The sequence below is a fragment of the Syngnathoides biaculeatus genome, chromosome 20 (assembly GCF_019802595.1).
Source record: "Syngnathoides biaculeatus isolate LvHL_M chromosome 20, ASM1980259v1, whole genome shotgun sequence".
Classification (NCBI taxonomy): domain Eukaryota; kingdom Metazoa; phylum Chordata; class Actinopteri; order Syngnathiformes; family Syngnathidae; genus Syngnathoides; species Syngnathoides biaculeatus.
The window spans coordinates 4229346-4251340 of NC_084659.1; the positions used below are offsets into that span (position 1 = coordinate 4229346).

The 21995-nt window shown below is 42.3% G+C and overlaps 1 protein-coding gene across 4 annotated transcripts in view; it reads left to right on the top strand.

The window, feature by feature from the left end:
- LOC133493198 (mitochondrial 10-formyltetrahydrofolate dehydrogenase-like) overlaps positions 1 to 21995 on the top strand; it is a 212475-nt gene that overhangs the window by 67731 nt on the left and 122749 nt on the right. For all 4 annotated transcript variants that reach the window (XM_061806244.1, XM_061806245.1, XM_061806246.1 and 1 more), the window contains 2 exons: positions 662 to 787; positions 917 to 1008. In XM_061806244.1, the coding sequence (XP_061662228.1) occupies positions 662 to 787; positions 917 to 1008 (218 nt within the window). The remainder of the gene's footprint in view (positions 1 to 661; positions 788 to 916; positions 1009 to 21995) is intronic.

Consider the following 21995-nt stretch of genomic DNA (forward strand, 5'->3'; position numbering starts at 1 on the left):
GGGTGTACCCTGTCTCCTGCCCGTTGACAGCTGGGATAGGCTCCAGAACTCCCGCGACCTTGTGTGAATAAGTGGCTAAGAAAATGGATGAATGGATAAATATATCCGATAGGCGGAACGGTGGATCAGCTGGAAAGCATTGGCCTCACAGTTCTGAGGTCTCAGGTTGGCGCCTGTGTGGAGTTTGCATGTTCTCCTCGTGCCTACATGGATTTTCTCTGGGCACTCCGGTTTCCTCTCACATTCCAAAAACATGCAACATTAATTGGACACTGCAAATTGCCCCTATGTGTGATTGTGAGTGTGGCTGTTTGTCTTGATGTGCCCTCCGATTGGCTGGCAACCAGTTCAAAGTGTACCCTGCCTCCTGCCCATTGACAGCTGGGAGAGGCTCCAGCATGGCCTGTGACCCTTGTGAGGATAAGCGGCTAAGAAGGTGGATGGATGATGAATGGATGGATAGAAATATATCCTACATGTATTTATCCAGCTTTGTCCATTGAGAACATATTCTTATTCTACTCGCTATGCTGACTTGGCTGCAGACAGCAGAGTAAAATAAAAATAAAAATATGAAGATCACATACTATGCCGTACTAGACATTATCAAACACTCATGTGATATTGAATGCATGCTTCTGTATTTAAAAAAAAAATCTAGGTTCTGGTAAAGAATCTGCAATTTGAAGATGGAAGAATGATCCCAGCTTCAAAGTACTTTTCCAGTGGTGAAACACACAGTGTGGAGTTAACCGACAGTGACAAAGAAATTGTGAAAGAGATGAGGGCAAGTTGTCAATTTTTGGAAATCAACATTGCACTCATGTTCTTTTTTATTTATTTTTTTAACACGTCTACGAATTAATTATTTGCATTTTAAGTCTGAATTAGGTGACATTTTTTCTGATTATTACAGTGTATCTGGATGGGCATTCTCAGCAACATCCCAAAAATTGAGGATACCACTGACTTTTTCAAGTCTGGAGCTGCTTCCATGGATGTGGTTAGGTAAGGACATCAATGCAGCAAGATAAATTGTCACATTGTAGCTGCAAATGTACACACATGGACATACTGTAGTTGTTGGTGCTGTCTCATTTAATGAAAGAAAAACCCACAATCAATGTTCCCTCTAAGCATTTGTGCACTGGGTGCACACTGCAAATGAATTAAATATCCAAGTTTTTTCTTCTATATTATTTTGCTGTGTAATTCAGTGAGTGACAGGTGTCCATCCAATCATATGATATGATGCAATTATGCTATGCAGCCATTTGTGCATGTGTTCTGCTCGTCAACACCCCATAATATGCGGCAGAGTTCAGTAACGCTAATGCTAACCCCTTATCATGGCAAAACAAGCGGGCAGTGAATGTGATATGTCGATTCCCCAAACTGAAGTAAAATAGAACTGCGGTTCTTTTAAGATGGAATGGCTGTAGGAGTACGTACAAATAGAAGAACAAGCGGTGAAACAGGGTGAGATCTTTTCTTTTTCAAGTGAGAAAGGTCTCCTCTGTAAAACATGCAGTGAAGCTAAATTTGTGAGCAAGTTTTCCGATGGAAAAATAAGGACAAAATGGAAACTGGACTACCTCAAGCAACGCATTAAGCAAAAAAGACATTTCAATGCTGTTGGAATTATATGAAGACTCAAGATGAGAAAAGGGATTGGTAAATTATTGCGGGAGAGAGCAAACGACTGGGAGAAAAAAGCTGTCACACCCACAAAAATATCTGACCCTGGGCAAGTTAAAGTTCTCATTGACAATATATTACATGCCATTAAACGAATGAATCAATGCTGTCAATTCAACAAATCCACGATCACATGGCAAAGTATGTGAGGATATCAGAAAGCTGACTAAGCAATCACTATGCCTTTGAAAATGTGAACTCAATCAAGAAGTGCAGAATAAGGCTATGTGTGAGGTTAAAAATGTACACTGTCTCAGATTCTGCTTATCCGCAGGACTAATCGGGAGAAATGTCCTGACCGACTCTCCAGTTAAAGGGTTAAGCTACCCCTTTACTACAGCCGACTCTAATGCCGTGCGTGCAGGAGGACGGGAGCTTCTTAAGTCGGTGTCGAGATGAATTTGCCTAGGTTTACTAACTGCCTTTAGTTTTGCAGAGCCAATCCAGTCTGCCCCCACTTGTCCGCCTTGTCGAGTAACCTTTCCGAGTAACAAGGTGACAAAATGTTCGCTCAGCTTTTACAGCAGCTCCATCTCTTATGAATCGATTGCACTTGTCATTGACCTAGCAAATTTAACAATCCTTATGAGGATCGTACGGATTTGTTTTATTTTAAGCCGGAGATTATCAATGAGTGACTGATTAAAATAGAATTTTTACGACTAAATGATGTTAATGTCGATGACGTTCGATCTTTAATGAGATAGAATTGTAATAATGAGATAACTCAATATAAGAATGACAACGATAGATGATGATGGAAATTTTAAGAATTTAATACAATGATAAAGATTGTTCAGATAACATTCATTCTACAGTTATCCCCGCCAGACGCGAGGTAAGGTTGCGATGTTAAGGCAAAATTCAATGTTAATTGAACATAAATCAATAAAAGTAAAACTGGTTAAAATGATAAAAATTGTTCAAATAACATTCATTATACAGTTATCCCAGCCAGACGCGAGGTAGGGTTGCGATGTTGAAGCAAAATTAAATGTTAATTGAACATAAATCAATAAAAGTAAAAATGGTTAAAATGATAAAACTAATGGTAAGAAGGATAAGATAAATGATAAAAATAGCAAAAAGCAATATAAGTGAAGTGAGATTCAAAGCGTCTAAAAGCAACAGAAATGAGGGATAATAGACATTTTTGAGTGAGCCTGTTAGGGTTGATCAAGTCCTATATAGCTCGAAGCCTAATTTGATAATAAGGGTTTTTGGGATTACAGATAAATTGTCAAGCCACTTGCCCTTCAGAGGTAACCACGTAATATCACTGGTATTATCCTGCCATCACCTTATTGTAGTACCTTATTTACTTGCGCCCAATCTCAAAAAGAGTCGTCAATTTAAGCACTCCAAGTTGCCAATTCCTTCTCCCCGCCACCTTGCCACACGACTATTACACCTATAGAAAGACCTTGTCTCTTTGTCAGCGAAAACTGAACAAAGAGCCCCGAACTTCCGTATCCAACGTTTTTATAGCTTTTTGGTGGAACATTCTGGAAAATGTTGGCTGAATCTACGCCTAGAGGGAAGGGCCTCCCTTGGTTCATCCTATCGGGCCCCATTTGCCATTCCTGGCTTGACTTGTCACGGCCTTCTTTAGCTTCACTCAATTTTGTCATTCTCCTTCATTAATGAATGCATATTTAAAAAATATAACCACAACCTGCGTTCGGTTTCACCCTAATTTTGAACAATAGCATGAATGTATCAAAATTCTTGTGAATACAATTCTCTCATGCATTCTCAGGCTCGTTTTAGTTGGTTGCTCATCTTGTGTTGCCTTGTCTGAGAGGGACAGCCATACACGGGTTATATTCTTTTCACAAAGCTGTTTAAAATCATCTTATTTTCTGCTAAAAGTCTAGTGGAAAATTAGTTGAAATCTATTTCTGCATGCCGACTTCCTGCGTGGTCATTCGAGTGTGACGAGCTTTCCTGTTCAGTAACTTGATGCTGCAACCATCTTGAAAAACGTTAGGTGTGGCTTGACAGCTGCATCCTGTCACTCTCTTTATATCAGAAATAAGATGTGAATACAAAGATATAACAATAATTGGGTTCTTAAGGTTGCTAACCCCGATATATGTATGTAATACAAAGATATGAAAAATAATCAGGTTTATATAAGGTTACTGACTTTGGTATACGTATGCAATGCAATGAGAAGCCAAGTGGGTAGGCTACGTTTATCAGAGAGATCTTTGCCGTGCTGGTGACCCAATCAAGTATAGTTTTGTTTGGCAACATCTGGTGTTCAATTTGAGAGTTGGTGGCCCAGCTCAAAACATGAACCTTAAGCCATACACCCTAAATGTTATTAATTCGCTCCATTGCTATTTGTGGTATGGCAACCTATCTGACAACTGGCTTACCCTAATAGTAGATGAGAGCACAGACATAGTAAACAAAATGCTTGTCATACATTATCAAATTCAGGGAGGGAAATGATGTCAGTTATAAATCTGTGTAAGTTGGCCAGATGAGTTATATTAAAAGTAAAGAAATGGAAATTGCTGTTGTAATTTGATGGTTTTAATAAGCCCCGAAATATTCTCTGATCCCATGTGTAATACTTGTGTGTGGCCACAGTGAGTACTTCTGATGTTGCTCACAGTGGTCCTTAGTGTGCTCAGGAAACTTGTCTGTATGCCCAGACATCTGAAAAATTAGAGGGAACATTGCCCACAATGGTTACTGAAATTGACAAATAAAATAATAGCAAAAATGTACTGAACATTCCATTCATCAATTTACTGAGCTGATTATCCTCACAAGGTTTGTGGGAGTGCTGGAGTCTATCTTCGGACAGGAGGCAGGGTACACCCTCAACTGATTGCCAACTGATCGCAGGGCACATACTAACAAACAACCATTTGCACTCACATTCACACTTACGGGCAGTTTATTCTTCAATTAATGTAGCATATTTTGGTGATGTGGGATGTTTGCATTAATGTGGATTGCAATTTTTCCTCTGATTTAACTAATTACTTTATTTTTTAGTTTCAATCTTATTTTTTCATTACTTTTAATTCCAGTTTTGATTCATTCGATATGTGTGAACGGCATATTTAAACTGGACCTCCAGCAGCTTGTGTTCTGTTCTTCATGTATCTTCCTCCAAATGCTTGGAACTTGTTTCCCGGAAAAAAAGGCACACTTTACTTTTGTTGGAAAAGAGGACCTTAGACCACTGACTGACAGTCCAGTGCTTCTCCTTTGCCCAGTTGAGAGACTTCCTACGTTACCTCAAGCTCGGAAGTTGTTTGATTAAAGGAACCTCACATTTGTAGCCCATTTCCCAGATGTGTCTGAACGTGGTAGTTTTTGAAGCTGTAACTCACGGTTCATTTCACTCCTTCTGGATGACTGGTAGTTCTTGAATCTTCTCTGTTTGATAATCAGTTGAAGCCCACAGTTTATCTCTTTTGCTGGTGCATCTTATCCTATATTCTGTCCATCCCCGAGTTTAGTACCTGATAAGAGTGTGACACTCAGTTTAAAACACTTATGGCCTCCAAAATTTGGTCTGATTTTTTTCAGAGTACTTTTGAATTCCTGATTTTTCAAGGTTTTTATGGGCTGAATCCCCAAATTATGTAAAAATAATCAGCAAAACCAGCCACAGATTCAAGTTAACAGACCAATACCTCAGATGCATTCTGAGAATTGCCACAACAAAACTAACTCCAGACTTTCATGCGCTGGCTAAAAAAGGAGACCAACAAGACTGTTCTCATTAAAATTGTAAGTTTTTCTGTGATACGCACGTTCTCAGAATAAACAGTGCGTGCAGGTCAAATATAACGCCGCTCCACAGACTGACTTGCTGCCACTGTTTTGTCCTTGCTCTGGTCGTTGTTGATTTGTTTATACCAGGAAACAAATTTAATAGAAGTAGCAAGACTAAAAATATCTGCATCTCTTACTGTTTTTTAAAAAAAGAAGACAGCAGGAGTGATGCTGATATTCTGAAGGATAACAGCGCTTTCGGTGCTTTAAAATAGAAATGGTGAGTAATAAAAAAGGCATTTTATTCATTTGATTTTCAGTGTTTTAAGACTCATTCCAAATTCAGATATTTTGTTGTAATGCTTTTCTACATTTTCATTTGATATTGAAGCACGTTTTCTCCATATCCCAACGTGTATTTTTTCTCCATTGAGGTGGGTACGAAAGCTTTCCCTCCATCTGCTCCTGGTCCAGCCCCTTTGTCAAATGTTAGAACTCATTGAGGCACACGAATCAAAAAGTTTGCCCATCCCTGGCCTACATCCTCCCATTTTATGCTGTTTGTTTTGCCAAAGAAATGTTTCTTGCTGAACAACCAATATCAAAGACAGATAGCCGCGCTGGTGTTCGTGAGACAGACACAGCACAAAAGTCTGTCAAAAAAATGGTCAGCGATATTCATGGAGTAATTTAGGTCTCTGAAAAAAGTATCCTCAAAATGTCAGTCTGGTCCATCATGCACATGTTGTACAATGCAATTTGTGGCTGTTCATTATGTCAGAGCCGTGAGAAATTAACTGAGCTGCAAAACTTAGATCAGTACGAATTGAACTGCTGATTCACCAATGTTAAATATATTGTGGGTTGTTGGGATTGAATCTAACGAATGATGATTCCATGTTATCTAAAGGATAATTTGATGATTGATCTGATTTAAATACCATCGAGAATAGATAGTACCATTCCAATTTTATCATGAGATCTCTTCACCATTGTCCATAACGAACACCATGTTCAGGCATAAGGAGTTCCACATGTGAACTTGGCACCAGGACACCCAAGGTCACAGTTTTATGATCATCTTTGTAGTCATGTCATTGGACTTGTGACTACGTCTTGGACACTTGGGTGAAGAGAGGCGTGTAGCTGTCAACTGGTCACCACCTGGTGGTGAGTGGACTCCAATGGTGGCGCGAGATGTCGGTCTGATGTGGGAGGCCCAAAAGTATTGTGAGGGTCTGCTCGGAACGGCTGGCAAATGCCCCTGTAAGAAGGAGTTTGAACTCCCACCTCCGAAGGAACTTTGCTCATGTTCCGGGGGAGGCGGAGGACGGTGAGTCCGAGTAGACGATGTTCCACGCCTCCATTGCTCGTGTGGCCAACCAGAGCCGTGGCCATAAGGTGGTCAGTGCCTATCATGGTAGCAACACGAACACATTAGTGGACACCTGCAGTGAAGGCCCATCAATCTGAAGAGGGAGTCCTATTAGAATACTTTGAAGACCTACTCAACTCCACCAATGCACGCCTTACCATTAGGTAAGTGAAGAATGGTTTCTATGAGGTGAGCTCTTCTATCTGTGGGGTTGAGGTCACCTAGGTGGTTAAAAAGTTCCTTGGTGGCAGGGACCCAGGGATGGATGAGATTCGCCCAGGGTTCTCAAAGCTTCTGAATGTTGTGGGGCTGTCCTGGTTGACACGCCTCTGCAAAATTGCGTGGACATCGGGGACATTGCCTCGGGAGGGGCAGACTGGAGTTGTTGCCCCCTTTTTAAGAGGGGGTCTGAAGTGTGTGTTCCAACTACAAAGGGATAACACTCCTCAGCCTCCCTGGTAAGGTCTATTCAGCGGTGCTGGAGAGGAGGGTCCATTAGGAAGTCGAATCTCAGATTCAGGAGGAACAGAGTTATCATCTTGTGTGTCAGGTTCACCAGGGTGACATTTATTTAAACAATTCAAAATAATGAGGACACATTCACTACCAGTTTGCTTGCATGCAAGGAGGACGAAGAAGTGCACCCCACAATTCTCAACTACGTTGTAAAGCATTTCTCCCAGACTCATTTCTTTTATTTGCATTCACAAATACGACATCCCCAAGGGTGAAGGCAGAAGCATTGTTTCCCATATTTACTATGTGTCATGAAAGTAAGTGGTAACTGCTTAGTCAGGTATTTTGGAAATGGTAAGTGTGGCAAAAGTCATTTTGAAGTCATTTTCAAGTGCCTTCCATTAGACTTGCTCTATCTGGTCTTCCACGGCCAGCTACTTCCTCTTTTGAGCGCAGATCTATTTCCTGTTGAATTGCTAAATAAAGCTCTATATTAAAGCATTTCTTCATTGCAGAGAAGTGCGTTCTTCATTGCACAGCAATTGTATGACAAATATATTTACAATTATTCCAACACTGTGGAACAGTGGACAAGCTTTACACCCTGAGCAGGGCCCTCGACGGTGCATGGGAGTTCGCCCAAGCAGTCAACATGTGTTTTGTGAACTTGGAAAAGCCGTTTGACTGTGAACCTTGGGGAGTCCTGTCGGGTGTATTTCGAGAGTCGGGGGTAGCGAACCCCCTTATATAGGCTCTTCGGTTCCCAGTATGAGTGGTGTCAGAGTTTGGTCCACAGACACGGCAGTAAGTCGGACTCATTTCTGGTGAGAGTTAGACTCTGCAAAGGTTGGCCTTCATCACCGATTTTCATAACTTTTATCGATGAAATCTCTAGCCACAGCTAGAGAGAGGGTGTCCGGTTTTGTGGCCTCAGGATTACATCTCTGCTCTTTGCAGATTTTGTGGTTCTGTTGGCTTCATCAAAATGCAGCCTTTTGGGGGCACAATCCAGTACAATCTGTAGGCCAGTGCAATCGTGTGGCCGGTCCCAAGCCCGGATAAATGTAGATGGTTGCGTCAGGAACGGCATCTGGCATAAAACTGTGCCAAACGAATATGAGTGTTCATCAAATGTATACCTTACCGGATTGGTCATGGCACGGGTTAACAACGCCAGCCCCTGGAACCATTAACCTGTAGGATATTGGTGGGAATTCAGCTACTCTGGGTCGAAGACAAAGAAGAAGAGGAAAGCGGATTTGTTGGCAGGAGAAGAGGAATGCACAAAGCCTACGACAGAGTGTAGGGACTTTAAATGTCGACACTATGACAGGCAAAGCTCAGGAGTTGGTTGACATGATGATTAGGAGAAAGGTTGATTTTTGGCGCGGGGCGAGGCTGCGATCAAGACTGGCCACCAGCATCTATCGGCAAAGCTTGTCATGAAATTAGTCACAGCTATGATAGCATTAAATTTGGTGTTTATGATAACGACAACATTCTGATTTCCGGCTGCATTTTGACAGTATTTCATCGGTATTTTCACTGATGCTAACATTTCTTAGAGAAGCATTCTGTTTAACTTATAGACATAAGTACCCTTATGTTATCGAGTGGTCTGCACGTTTTCCAGTATGGCGAAAGTCTTGGAGCAAAAAGATGAAGATAGTGGCATGTAAACTGATTAAAAACCACGGGGTAAAAAACTGTTTCAGATGGGCATGGCTTGAAAAAAGTGTAACCGTGCAGATAGGAATGAAAACTGTATCAACATGTCTAACCGAACACCTACAAAAAGTGGATGTTCCCGGCAAAGTCCTGTGCACTTATCCAGGAGCATATCCAACCCAGGAAACACAAAGGTAAGTTGGACATAAATTTCTTAAATATTATATAATTGACAACTGTTAATGCAATTAGGCCTATCTGTAGTACTGGCGCAGTAGATAATACATTTTATCGCTCACTTTTATATTTCATGATGTCTCTCTCGCTCTCTTTCATATATATATATATATATATATATATATATATATATATATATATATATATATACACACACACACACACACAAATAACTTGTGTACTTATTTCTGAAGTATAACTTGTAATTGCAGTAGTCTGTTTGATATAAATTTAACTCAGTCTACATTTTTGTCTGAAATTTGGCAAAATTGATTTGGTTGTTTGGACTCATATTTGAATTTTTCAAAATATTATGATTGGCCTGTATTTACACTGTTAGAAGTAACCAGAGGTCATCATTTAAGTTTTATAGAAAAAAAAATGAAAAATTTCATGCGCTCCCCTCTTTGAAACACCCCCCCCCCCACCCACCCTCTCCCAAAGGCAGACATTTTCAGTGTGTTTCGAAATTGGTCATTCTCATCCCTGAACTATATTACACATACTCCTTCCCCATACAGCGGTGTGGAATTAAAAGCCTACTAAAGTCTGGATGCATACAAATACTTCACCACGGATTTTGTAAAGAAGTTCATGGTCACCTTTATACAAGAAGCTTGATACTTTGTTCTCACTGCCACTGTAGATTTTTTGATTTCAGATTAAAGATTGATCCAAATTTAATAGTTACAATTTTTGTTTTCAAAAGCTGGAAGTGTACTGTAATATAAAATCATTGTATCATAAAATGTAAAACTACTAGCTCTTGACTAGCTGCACTTACTTTCAGTAAAATGATCACTGCAAACACAGCTGGTACTGGAAGGCTGTCAACCCTCCCATCTTATGGCAGCAATCCACATCTGTTTTCTTTGTAGGTCCACAGGAAATCAATGAAAAGACTTTTTAGTTTTTTTTATCCTGTCTATTATGACAGCCCACTGTCACGCAAGTGGTAACCATGATTATATTACACTCAATAACACGGAGAAAACGAATTGTTTTAAAAACTTCTTCACTGTGATAAGACAAGCATCTCCTTCCAAAGCTTGCCTACCAATATAGCGTCGTAAACAAAAAGTCATGTGGTTCTGTGACGTAGCCACTGTTCTAAAAAAAAGACTTGATGGCTCATTGGCCACCAAAACTGAAGTCGCCATCCGCCATTTTGATCATTAATCCCAAAACAACCATGCAGACCTGTGCAGCGACAGCAATTAACTGCGTTAATCGCCAGTTTTGTGGCTGTGAGAATAAATTCCATAAGTAAGTTGGAAAGATTTACTTTGAAACTGTTAAAGTTTTTGTAAAGGTTTTTTTTAATTTTCTGATAAGATTAATTCACTTGAACAAAGTTTTGTTTACCGTTGTTGTTCACTGTTCATCCTGTACTTCACCAAATATTTTCCCAAACTTCATCAGTAGATAAGCAAGAAAACTCATTTTCTGAGAAATGTTTGATGAATTTCATAATTCAGAACTCTGCAAATATAATTTGATTTTCTTATGCTAGGAAAGAAGTTTACATTTTCTGTCTGAAATAGGATGTTCTAGAGACAACAAATGAGCAATGCGTTTAGCATGTGTTTTCCCATTGTGAGTCCTTATTTCCAAAAATATATCTAACTGACTGACTTGAAATTTTATGTTTTTATGACAAAAAAATACTTAGTTTTTTGCTATGTTATGATGATAGTGATTCACAGCGTATTTTGGGAAAAGTTAACGTCACGGAAATCGGGCCCTAGATAATATGCAAGGTTTCTTGGTAGTCACGGTGTTATATGTCTTTCCTTGGCACTTAGCCTATTTTGGCTTACCAAGTCAAATTAAGAATCCTTCATGTTACCAGAACCGAAAAAATGTCAAGCTCACATAACCAGTTTTAATTCTACATACCAAATTTTGAGAAAAAAAAAAAAAACACCCTAATCCAACCTGTAAGCCATGTCCTGCACACATTTGGGAGTACCAAGATGGCAGTCAATCAACCAATCGACATACCGCTCAACGTGTATGTGTTTGTTTATCCGGACAAATTGCCTGCAGCTGTGACGCCTTTTCACAAAACTATTCACCCAATCTTCAGTCTCTGAATATACTCACTCTCTCGCTAATTGCTACCTGGACTCAAGGGGAAAAAACATTTCAGGACCAAGCAAAACGACTTTGTTTTTCCAGTAACTGCGTTATAAGGAACTCAGATGTTTGGCCATTGTATGCGCTATCAAGTATTTTTTTTTAGATCAGTGGACGTAGCTGCAAAATCTCCATAGAGCTAATACTCCCTGCACACACGCTGACAGTGAGAGCGCCAGTATCAACTGCTGTAGTGGATGTGCAATTACACTTTATTCTAGTATGGCAAAAAGAAAAGCGTGTTCCCAGCACATCCCACTATTTGAGAAGCACTGCTCTAAAGCAACAATCTTATCTTGAATGTGCATGCACTATATCCAGTAGCAAGCATTTCTTCATTGCAGAGAGCAAGTGTGTTGGATTCAGGTGTGTTTGTTTATCACCGGTTAACTGCACTGCTCCGGGTGCCATCGGGAATCAGTCAGACATGACAGCACATGAGATGTGCCCCCCACACCCTCTCTAACTTTTCAGGTAGTCTTTTTGCCAAAGTCTTTTCTCTCCAGAGTAGTGGCAAGTGTCATCATCGAAGTTACCACTCTCCTGGCTGGGATTCTCGCAGCCTTTTCTACCCCTTCCACATTTCATGCCTCATTGACTGTGTCCTTGGCTTTGAAATTGTCCTTGAACCAATGCAGCTATTGCTAGTTGTCCATTCAGCAATGCCTTTGCTAAATCGTCTTCTTTCTTCTTCTTCCAGTTCCATTGTTTGGTGTCAGCGTGTTTGCCAATTTTTGCCTGGCGGTTGTCTGAACAGCTGCCAATCAGGGTATTAGCCATGATTTTGGTCAATGGGGAATGCACAAATGCTGCCTTCACAACGTACTTAAAGGGTCTCTCCTAACCCCCTCCAAACTGTCTAGTTTGGAAAGTCTATAAAGGTTCTTGCAAATGTCCATGAGGCGGTATAAGTACTCAGCTGCTGTCTCCTGTGCTCCTTGCTTGCAGGCATGCATCCGTGACTGGTCACTGCGAAGTGGAAAGTGCATCTTCAACGCATCCCCTATGGCTGTCATTTGTATTTCCCATGGTCCATTCGAGTTCCAAGAGGCAGTCCTTGCTTGCAGCTGCCCATGAACCTCTCGTTCCACTGTCGCACAAATTTTGTAGAATTCTCGGCTCCAGTATATTTGAGAAGTTACCACAGATGCATTATTTGCCTTGAGGATGCTAATTGAAAAGTACAGAGAAGGTTAGAAGGAGCTACATTGTGTCTTTGTGGATCTAGAGCAAGCCTATGACAGAGTACCAAGAGAGGAACTGTGGTACTGCATGCAGAGGTCTGGTGTGGTGGATAAATATGCGAGAATACTCCAGGACATGTATGAGAGCAGCAAAACAGTGGTGAGGTGTGCCATAGGAGTGACAGAAAAAATTTAAGGTCAAGATGGGATTGCATTAGGATCAGCTGTGAGTCCCATCCTGTTCGCTGTGGTAATGGATAGGCTGACAGATGAGGTTAGATTGGAATCCCCTTGGACCATGATGTTCGCAGATGATATTGAGGTATGCAGTGAAAGCAGGGAGGAGGTGGAGGAACAATTAGAAAGAAGGCATACACTGGAAAGGAGAGTAATGAAGATTAGCCGAAATAAAACAGAATATATGTGCATGAATGAGAGGGGGTGGAGGGGGAAGAGTGAGGCTACAGGGAGAAGAGATAGCAAGGTTGGACGACTTCAAATATTTGGGGTCAAAATTTCAGAGAAATGTTGAGTGTGGTAAGGAGGTGAAGAAGTGTGTCCAAGCAGGTTACAATAGCTGGCGGAAGGTGTTTGGTGTGTTATGTGACAGAAGAGTCTCTGCGAAGATGAAGGGCAAAGTTTATAAAACAGTGGTGAGGCCGGCCATGATGTACGGATTAGAGACAGTGACACTGAAGCGACAACAGGAAGTAGAACTGGAGGTGGCATAAATGAAGATGTTGGTTGAGGTTCTCGCTCGGAGTGAGCAGGATGGATCGGATTAGAATTGAGTTCATTACAGGGACAGCCAAAGTTGGATGTTTTGGTGACAAGGTTCGAGAGTGCAGACTTCGACGGTTTGGACATGTCCAGTAGCGAGAGTCGATCTCCCACTCCATACTTGATATTCTTCTAAATCCTTTATTTTGTTTTGTTATGCTTGAAAGTACTCTTCTCCTCCTCCAACCATTCTTTTAAATGATGGAACTGCCGGATACTTGAGCTTCCCATGACTGAAAAACCATAGTCAGTTACCCATTCCTTACCCATGCTATACATTTCTCCCCGTATTTCACCTCATGTGGGTCATGATGTGTACACTGATAAATCCCTGTTTTTGCTCTTATCGCTTGGTTTTGTTCTTCCCACTCCCCATTTTCCCGAAGGCCTTCTCTTTATCATAATATTTGAACGTCTTTGAAATTGTTGGGGATTCAAACACCTAATTCTTGGGTCTTGGTGACTCAACCACTCACCATGACATCATGAGGCACTGACCCCCTCACTAAATTTAAGCCTGGAAACTCTATCCCTCGCTATCAGGTTTTGTGGCACTGAAACTGTCACTGAATTTAAACCTGGGGCCTCCAACCTCACACAGTCAGATTTTATGGCCCTCAACCCTTCACTGGACTATACTTTATCGTACAGACTTGAACACTCCCAATGGAATGTGGGGAGAGCAACTAATAATACCCATTATTACAAAGACAAGATTGGAACGTGAGGAAAGTTCTTTCGGAGGCAGGAGTTGAAATTCCTTCGGGCAGGGGAATCTTTCATCCCTTCCCAGCAGACCCTCACAATATGTTTGGGCCTGCCACATCAGAACGGCATCTTCCCCCACCATCAGAAACAACTCACCACTAGATAGTGGTCAGTTGACAGCTCCGCCCCCTCTCTTCACCCGAGTGTCCAAGAAATCCGGTCGCAAGTCCAATGACTACAAAGTTGAACTGCGGCCTAGGGTGTCCTGGTGCCAGGTGCAAATGTGGATGCCTTAACATGGTGTTTGTTATGGACAATTCGTGATGAGCAAAGAACTCCAGGAACAGAACACCACTCGGGTTCTAAACAGGGAGTGGAGTGGAGTGGAGTGGAGGGGGGGGGGGTTCTTCCCAATCACGCCCTTCCAGCTCTGACTGTCATTGCCCATGTGTCCATTAAAGTGCCCCAGCAGAATGATAAGCCCTCTTCAGAACTCCCTCTCAGGATTTAAAAAATTGTGGGTACACTGAACTGTCAGGACCTGTCACCTTAGCTGAAGGTCGATGGTGGTTACCCTCTCATCCACCGGGGTAAACCCCAACGTACAGGGGGCGATAAGTATACCCACCCCTGCTCGGCGTCTCTCGCGGTTGGCAACTCCAGAGTAGAACAGAGTCCAACCCCTTTCAAGATAGAGTGGTATCAGAGCCCAAGTGATGCGTAGAGGCAAGTCCCAACTACTTTCTCGACCTCGCGCACCAACTCGGGCTCCTTCCCTGCCAAAGAGGTGACATTCCATGTCCCTGGAGCTAGTTTCTGTAGCCGGGGATCGGATGGCCAAGGTCACCGCCCAGCTCACATTGTACCAGAACCCTGTGGCCCCTCTCACAGGTGGTGAGTCCATGGGAAAGGGGACCCATGTTACCCTTTCGGGCTGTGCCCGGCCGAGACCCATGGCTGGAGACACCAGCCGTTCCCCTTTGAGACCCACCTCCAGGCCTGGCTCCAGAGGGTGGGCAAGGGAAACCAAGATCCAACATTTGCACTCGTTTTAGAGTCATACTTGGCTGGAGTGTGTCCTCAAGAGTGTATGGGAGTTTGCCCAACCAGTGTACATGTGTTTTTGTGGACTTGGAGAAGGTGTTCGACTATGTCCCTATGGGAATCTTGTGGGGAATTCTTCGAGAGTATGGGGTCCCGAACCCCCTGATTTGGGCTGTTCGGTCCCTGTACGACCGCTGTCAGAGTTCTGGTCTGTATTGCCAGCAATAAGTAGGACAGTGAGAGTTGGACTGATTTTGTTCATAACTTTTATGGGCAGAATCCCTAGGTGCACCCGAGGTGTAGAGGATGTCCGGTTTGGTGGCCGCAGCATCACATCTCTGCTCTTTGCAGATGATGTGGTTTTGTTAACTTCATCAAGCCATGATCTCCAATGCTCACTGTAGCAGTTTGCAGCTGAGTGTGAAGCTGCTACAATGAGAATCAGTAACTCCAAATCGGAGACTGGTCCTCAGCCAGAAAAGGGAGGCCCTCTCTGAGTTGGGGATGAGATCCTGCCCCAAGTGGACGAGTTCAAGTATCTTGGGGTCTTGTTAACAAATAAGAGAAGAATGGAACGGGAGAGCGACAGGCGGATCGGTGCAGAATCTGCAGTGATGCAGAGTTTGTATCGGTCCATTGTGGTGAAGAGGGAGCCAAGTCGAAAGTCGAAGCTCTCAATTTACCAGTAGATCTACGTTCCTAACCTCTCCTATGGGTAGGAGCTGTGGGTCGTGACTGACAAGTGGCCGTAATGAGTTTCCTCCACAGGTTGTCCTGGCTCTCCCTTAGGTATACCATGAGAAGTTCGGTCATCTGGGAGGGACTCAGTGTCGCGCTGGCCTGGGAATGCCTCGGCGTCCCTCTGGAAGAGCTGGAAGAAGTGGCGAGGGAAAGGGAAGTCTGGGTATCCCTGCTGAAGCTACTTCCCCCACGACCCGACCCGGAGAAGTGCTAGAAAATGGATGGATGGATGATGTAATCTGGAGGAAGTAGTGGTCGGGGAGAGTTTATTTCAACAGCATATGATGGTGCATTGTAGGATGACTGGGGAGGAAGACAAAGGTAGAGGAGAACCATGTGGTGGAAGCTGAGAAAGGAAGTGTTGTGCATCCTTTCAGAAAGAGTTGCGACAGGCTCTTGGTGGACAGATGGTTGAAAAATCAAAAAGCAGTTTGTCCTGATGACAACCTGTGGAGGTATGGAAACAATTGGGAGAGGTGGGTGTGAAGTTTTTTGTTATCAACTTCTTCAACTTGTTCTGCCCTATCATACGCTTGTATCGTCTAAAAATGTATCTCTGTACTTTTTCCCATGATTTCTTGTCCACAGATTTTTACATTGTTTTCAACGCCTGGCCTATTGTGTTTTTTTTTTTTTTTTTTTTTTTTTTTGTGTTATGTTCAACATTAACCCATGTCAGTGTGGTGTTTTCCATTATATTCTTGAAAGAGACTGTGGTTGTTTCAAAAACACATTAATTCTCTTTGTTTTATAGTTATTTTTCTGGTTAACACGAACTGGAAGTGACATTGGACAACTTGACCATGAAAGGGATATCATTGTAGGTTAAAAAAATGAAACAAAGTTGCAAGCAACCTTTCAAATTTATAGTTCATAGTTGGCTTGGTTTAGTTAGCAATGCATTTTTTGTTTGTTGACATTTTTATTGTAAGTTTGCAAAAACACAAAATTGTTCATAGAAATGTTGTGACGGGAATGTAAATGCTGTAATCTGAATCTTTGAATGAGCTATGTAACTTCAATGGACGACAGTGATCTGACCACAGTGCATACGTCTGGATGTTGCTCACAGTGGTCAAAGGGGGCGTTCACGAGGTTAGTGTGTTTATTCAAACACATAAAAAGTTAGAGGGAATGTTGGTCTTGACATTAATTTACGTATTTATTTCATAAACATTGGTAGCAAAAGAAGCCTGATCCTAAACATGACCATTGGAGGTGCTCAGTCTCAGCGAATGGCAATGACCTATGGGGTCCATCAATTGTCATTTCTTGGACCTATCCTTTTCAGCCTGTATATGCTACCCTTGGGTCAAATTCTTCAAAACTTACATTTTGACTACCATAGCTATGCAGATGACAGTTATACTGGTCTAGAAATCACAAAATAATTTAGGTCCTGAATCTTCTTATTTTACTTTCGGCTTGTCCCGTTAGGGGTCGCCACAGCGTGTCATCTTTTTCCATCTCAGCCGATCTCATGCAGGGAGCAGGTGGAAGAACAATTAGAAAGATGGAGGCACGCACTGGAAAGGAGAGGAACGAAGATTAGCCGAAGTAAAACAGAATATTTGACCATGAATGTGAGGGGCGGAGGAGGAGGAGTGAAGCTCCAGGGAGAAGAGATAGCGAGGGTGGATGACTTTACATATTTGGGGTCAACAATACAGAGCAATGGAGAGTGTGGTAAAGAAGTGAAGAAACGGGTCCAAGCGGGGTGGAACAGTTAGCGGAAGGTGTCTGGTGTTTTATGCGACAGAAGAGTCTCCACTAGGATGAAGGGCAAAGTTTATAAAACAGTGGTGAGGCTGGCCATGATGTACGGAATAGATTAGAGACGGTGGCACTGAAGAAACAACAGGAAGCAGAACTGGAGGTAGCAGAAATGAAGATGCTGGGGTTCTCGGTTGGAGTGAACAGGTTGGATGGGATTACAAAAGAGCTCATTAGAGGGACAGCCAAAGTTGGACGTTTTGGAGACAAGGTTCGAGAGAGCCTTAGAGCTCAGAGATCGACTGACTCAGGTCAAATAGTGGTGCGCAAGTGTCCAAAGCAAACATGGTGAAGCAACATTTAGCTATTAGGCTGCACACAAATGGAATAAATGGGCCAACAAAGGGGAGGTCAGCCCCAAGTGTGAATGTTTTCAAATCCAGGTTGAAAACTCTTCTTATTTCTCATGCTATTTAGTGTATATCCCTTTTTTAATCATATTACTTGTATGTAGTTTTAATTGTCTTTTTTTAAATATTGTGTTTGTCATTTTTATTATTTTTATCTTGTTTTAAATGTTTCATCTCTTTATTTTCAAATCTCTTTAATTATGTAAAGCACATTAGTTACCTTGTGTATGACATCATGAGCCATGTCAAAGGAAATTCAGTTACACTGAAAACATTTCCGGGATTTAACACATATAATGCTTCACTATCTAACTATAATAAATGAGATTCTGATTTACTTTGACTTGATGTAAGTCCTAACATTAGACCAGTCTGTCCATATATCTAAATGCGAAAGGTCATTTTCTCCCGTGGTACCGCGTCATCTTGAAGTTGAAAACTTTTGCCCTCTACATGTATTAGGAAGATATACATCATCTACTGCTAGCGTTCATTAATGGATTGACAATAGATACCGCTGTAAATTACAATAGATTATAACAATACATCATGATGAAATAAAATGATTTGATGTTATGAATACTAGGGTTTGATAATATGTTTGAAATTGAATGTCTATTGACCTTTTAAAAATGTCTGTCTCAGTCTGTGCAGTGTATATAAGTTATGATTATGGTATTAGGTAACAATTGCATACTCTAGTATAACAACTCAGTAAGTTATTTCATGGTCTTGAGATGCCATCCCTAATCACACACGCAACTTTATCTGCGGGCATGACTGGGGGACCACACCTGTAACTTTATATCTGCGGCCATGACTGACCACACCCGTACATTTCTCAAATGTGGGTGACTGCATTCACGCCCAAACAGGGGCGCACCTCCTCTCTCAACAACATACCTCAACATAGCCTGAACCACAGCCCCCACTTGCCCAACCCTCCCCGGCCCTCGAACCCCCGCCACCTCTGGCCCAAGCCACAGCAGTCCTCGATCCCAAGCCAGCTCTCACCAAAGCCTCGGTGGTCCTCAACCGTGAGCTGCATCCAGCCCAATCCTCAGCGGCCCTCGATCCCAGACTGCCTCTCGCCCACACCTCGGCAGTACTCGTCCATCAGCAGCCGCCGTCTCCCGACCACTCCTCTGCAGTGCTTGACCAACGTCAGCAGCTTGCTCTTGACCACGCCACAGCAGGGCTTTGTCTTCAGCGGTCACCTGCGCTCCTGTTTGGTTCCACTGTTTCCAATGGGACACCCCTCCTGGGCGTCCACCTGAGTCGCCCCGTAGGGACCATGGTGCTTGGCATCCTAGCCGACCTCCTGAACTAGTCAGTCAAGCTCCTCATTTTGGGTGGCCTGGACAGCCACCAGACAAACTGGGGTGAGGGTTTGCTTCATGCTACATCATGTCCCTACCTCGGAGTCCTGGATTTGTGTCCAGCCCCATGTCGCATGCTCATGACAATACCACCATTGTGCTGTACCATCCAGCTTCTAACGGCCACACTGAATGTTTCATTCAAACTTTCAAACAGTCAATGAAGGCCCTAGATAAGGACTATACATCACTGCACAGAAGCGAGAAAATAGCAAACTTTCTGGTAATCTATTGCAGCAGCACACATGCTATAACAGGACAGACTCCCCCATTCTCTTCCTAGGGCATCCCCGCGCTCATGCTTAGAATTACTGAAACCCAGTCTACAGCAGCATGTACCAAGAAAACTGTCTGAATCTGTTCTCTGATCCCAGACACGCTCAGTGCATACTTTCCAAATGAGACCATAAGTGATAGCCAAAGACGACCACAACTAAAGACAAAAGTGGCAACTTGGCACAATCGGGTCACAGACAGAACCGTTACCCTACAGGGTGAAAATTGGACAGGACGTAATGTGGCATAGGCATTTGGATCAGCTGTTGGATGCATTTGGATTCACAAACGTGGATGGACCCTGAATAGGATGGCTTGCCTTAATTACTTGGTGTCAGCAGTCCAGATCAATGGTGAGTGTGGGAAGGAAGTGAAGAAACGGGTGCAAGCAGGTTGGAACGGGTGGAGGAAGGTGTCATTTGTGGTGTGACAGAAGAGTCTCTGCTAAAATGAAAGGCAAAATTGATCAAACTGGTGAGGCCAGCCATGATGTACGAATTTGAGACAGTGGCACTGAAGAGACAACAGGAAGCAGAGCTGGAGGTGGTGGAAATTAAGATGGTAAGATTCTCTCTTTGAGTGACCAGGTGGGATAAAATTTCAAATGATATTATCAGAGATACAGCCAAGGTTATACGTTTTGGAGATAAAGTTTGAGTGGGTAGACTTCAATGGTTTGGACAGGTCCAGTGGAGACAGACTATATTGGTAGAAGGAGGATGAGGATGGAGCTTCCAGGCAAGAGAGCTTGAGGAAGACCAGAGAGGAGATGTTGTAAAGGAAGAAATGAGGGCAGTTGGTGCTAGAGAGGAGGACGCAGGAGATAGAATTAAAAAAAATAAGGATGATATCCTGTTGGGACTCCTAATGGGACAATCCGAAAGGAAAAGAAGGTCCTTGTTCTTGGTCCCCTTTGGTTATATTCAAATCACCTCATCATCATCATTCCCTTACATCATTTGTTTTTTTAGATAATAGTTAGTTAAGAATATTCCCTTTTCTTCAATTGGTACATATACTGTACAGTTAATATTGACAAAGCCGTGTCTCTTGTTGTTCCTACAATCATTGCATATAGACACAAATCATCCTTTACTTCATTTTTTACCTTGAATGCCACACCTTTATTGATCAAAATTGCTACCCACTTCTTTTGTTATATGTGATTCACCCATTAACTTATTAGGTTTTTGTGCTTGATTTGGTCAAATGTCTCTCTTGTGATAAAACTACTGAGCATTGTATTTATTTTCACTATCTTTATCCTCCTCGGGCCTCTTTATACTCCAATGCTCAGGAGGCTGACAACGCCTGCATTGCATGACGTGACTGTCGTATTGTCCCACACGGCTTCTGGGTGACTTGACATTTACACGGCAAAAATTGTTGCTGCACGTAGAATATCACAGAGATCATCTCTCGTGATTCATCCATTGTAGTCACATGCTGTGATGACACTCAGTGTGCTCCTTGGTTCTCCATCTCATCTGCGCTGCTGGCTTCACGATCAATTTCGAAGCAGAATTAAATGTATCATAATTCATCTAGGTCCATTTGTTCAAGGATGCACTGTTTCATGGTAAACAGCCATAGCAATACCTCCAACTTGGAGGAGACCTGCACTACATTTTTAAAACTGACTGGGTGGGTTGCGCTCGTTTATAAAAGCAAACTGAGCGCCAGATAGCTCGAATGACGTGAGTGAGGTCTCTGCCTGCGCGAGAATAGAGGAGCATTTAATGGGGTGGTTCAATCCATGTACTTTATATGACAAAATTCATCTTGTTTATCGCTTCTGGTGGGATCCACAGTTGTGACATACATCTTCAAATAACATAACACCAGGTATGAAACAAAACAAAAATTATACATCTCTATCACACCCGGCATATAAAGTCCCATATGAGTAAAAAAATCAGCTGGAGTGGACTCATCCATTTGTTCACAGTACATTAGAAAGTTGCCGTATATTGATTTTTTTTTTTTTTTTTTTTTTTTCCATCTCCCGCCATAAAAAGTCTCTCAAGGCTTTTGTGTTGAACAAGAAGAAGGAACAAAAAGGAAGTGACATTTTTTGCAGACGCCGACAGTGGTGAAATTAGCTGTTTTTTCTGCGTGTTAGCCAAAATGCCTGGTAACGACCCGCTGGATTTTGCTCGAAAACTCGGGAGGATGGATTCACTCTTCACGTATCCAAAAAACCTGGTTTGTCGCGAAAAATGGATCGCATACGTGCAAAGGACAAGAGCTTTGTGGGTTCCAAATAATAATAATTGGGGGGGTGGGGGGGGATACGATACGTGTGAATTTAGAATAAATCCCCTTGGTCAAACCAGCAAAATATAATGAAGCACTTGTATTGCGTTTACGAGAATTTAATCACACACAATAGAATACAACACAAAACAATAACAAAATGGAAGTACAAAGACAGTTCAATAGC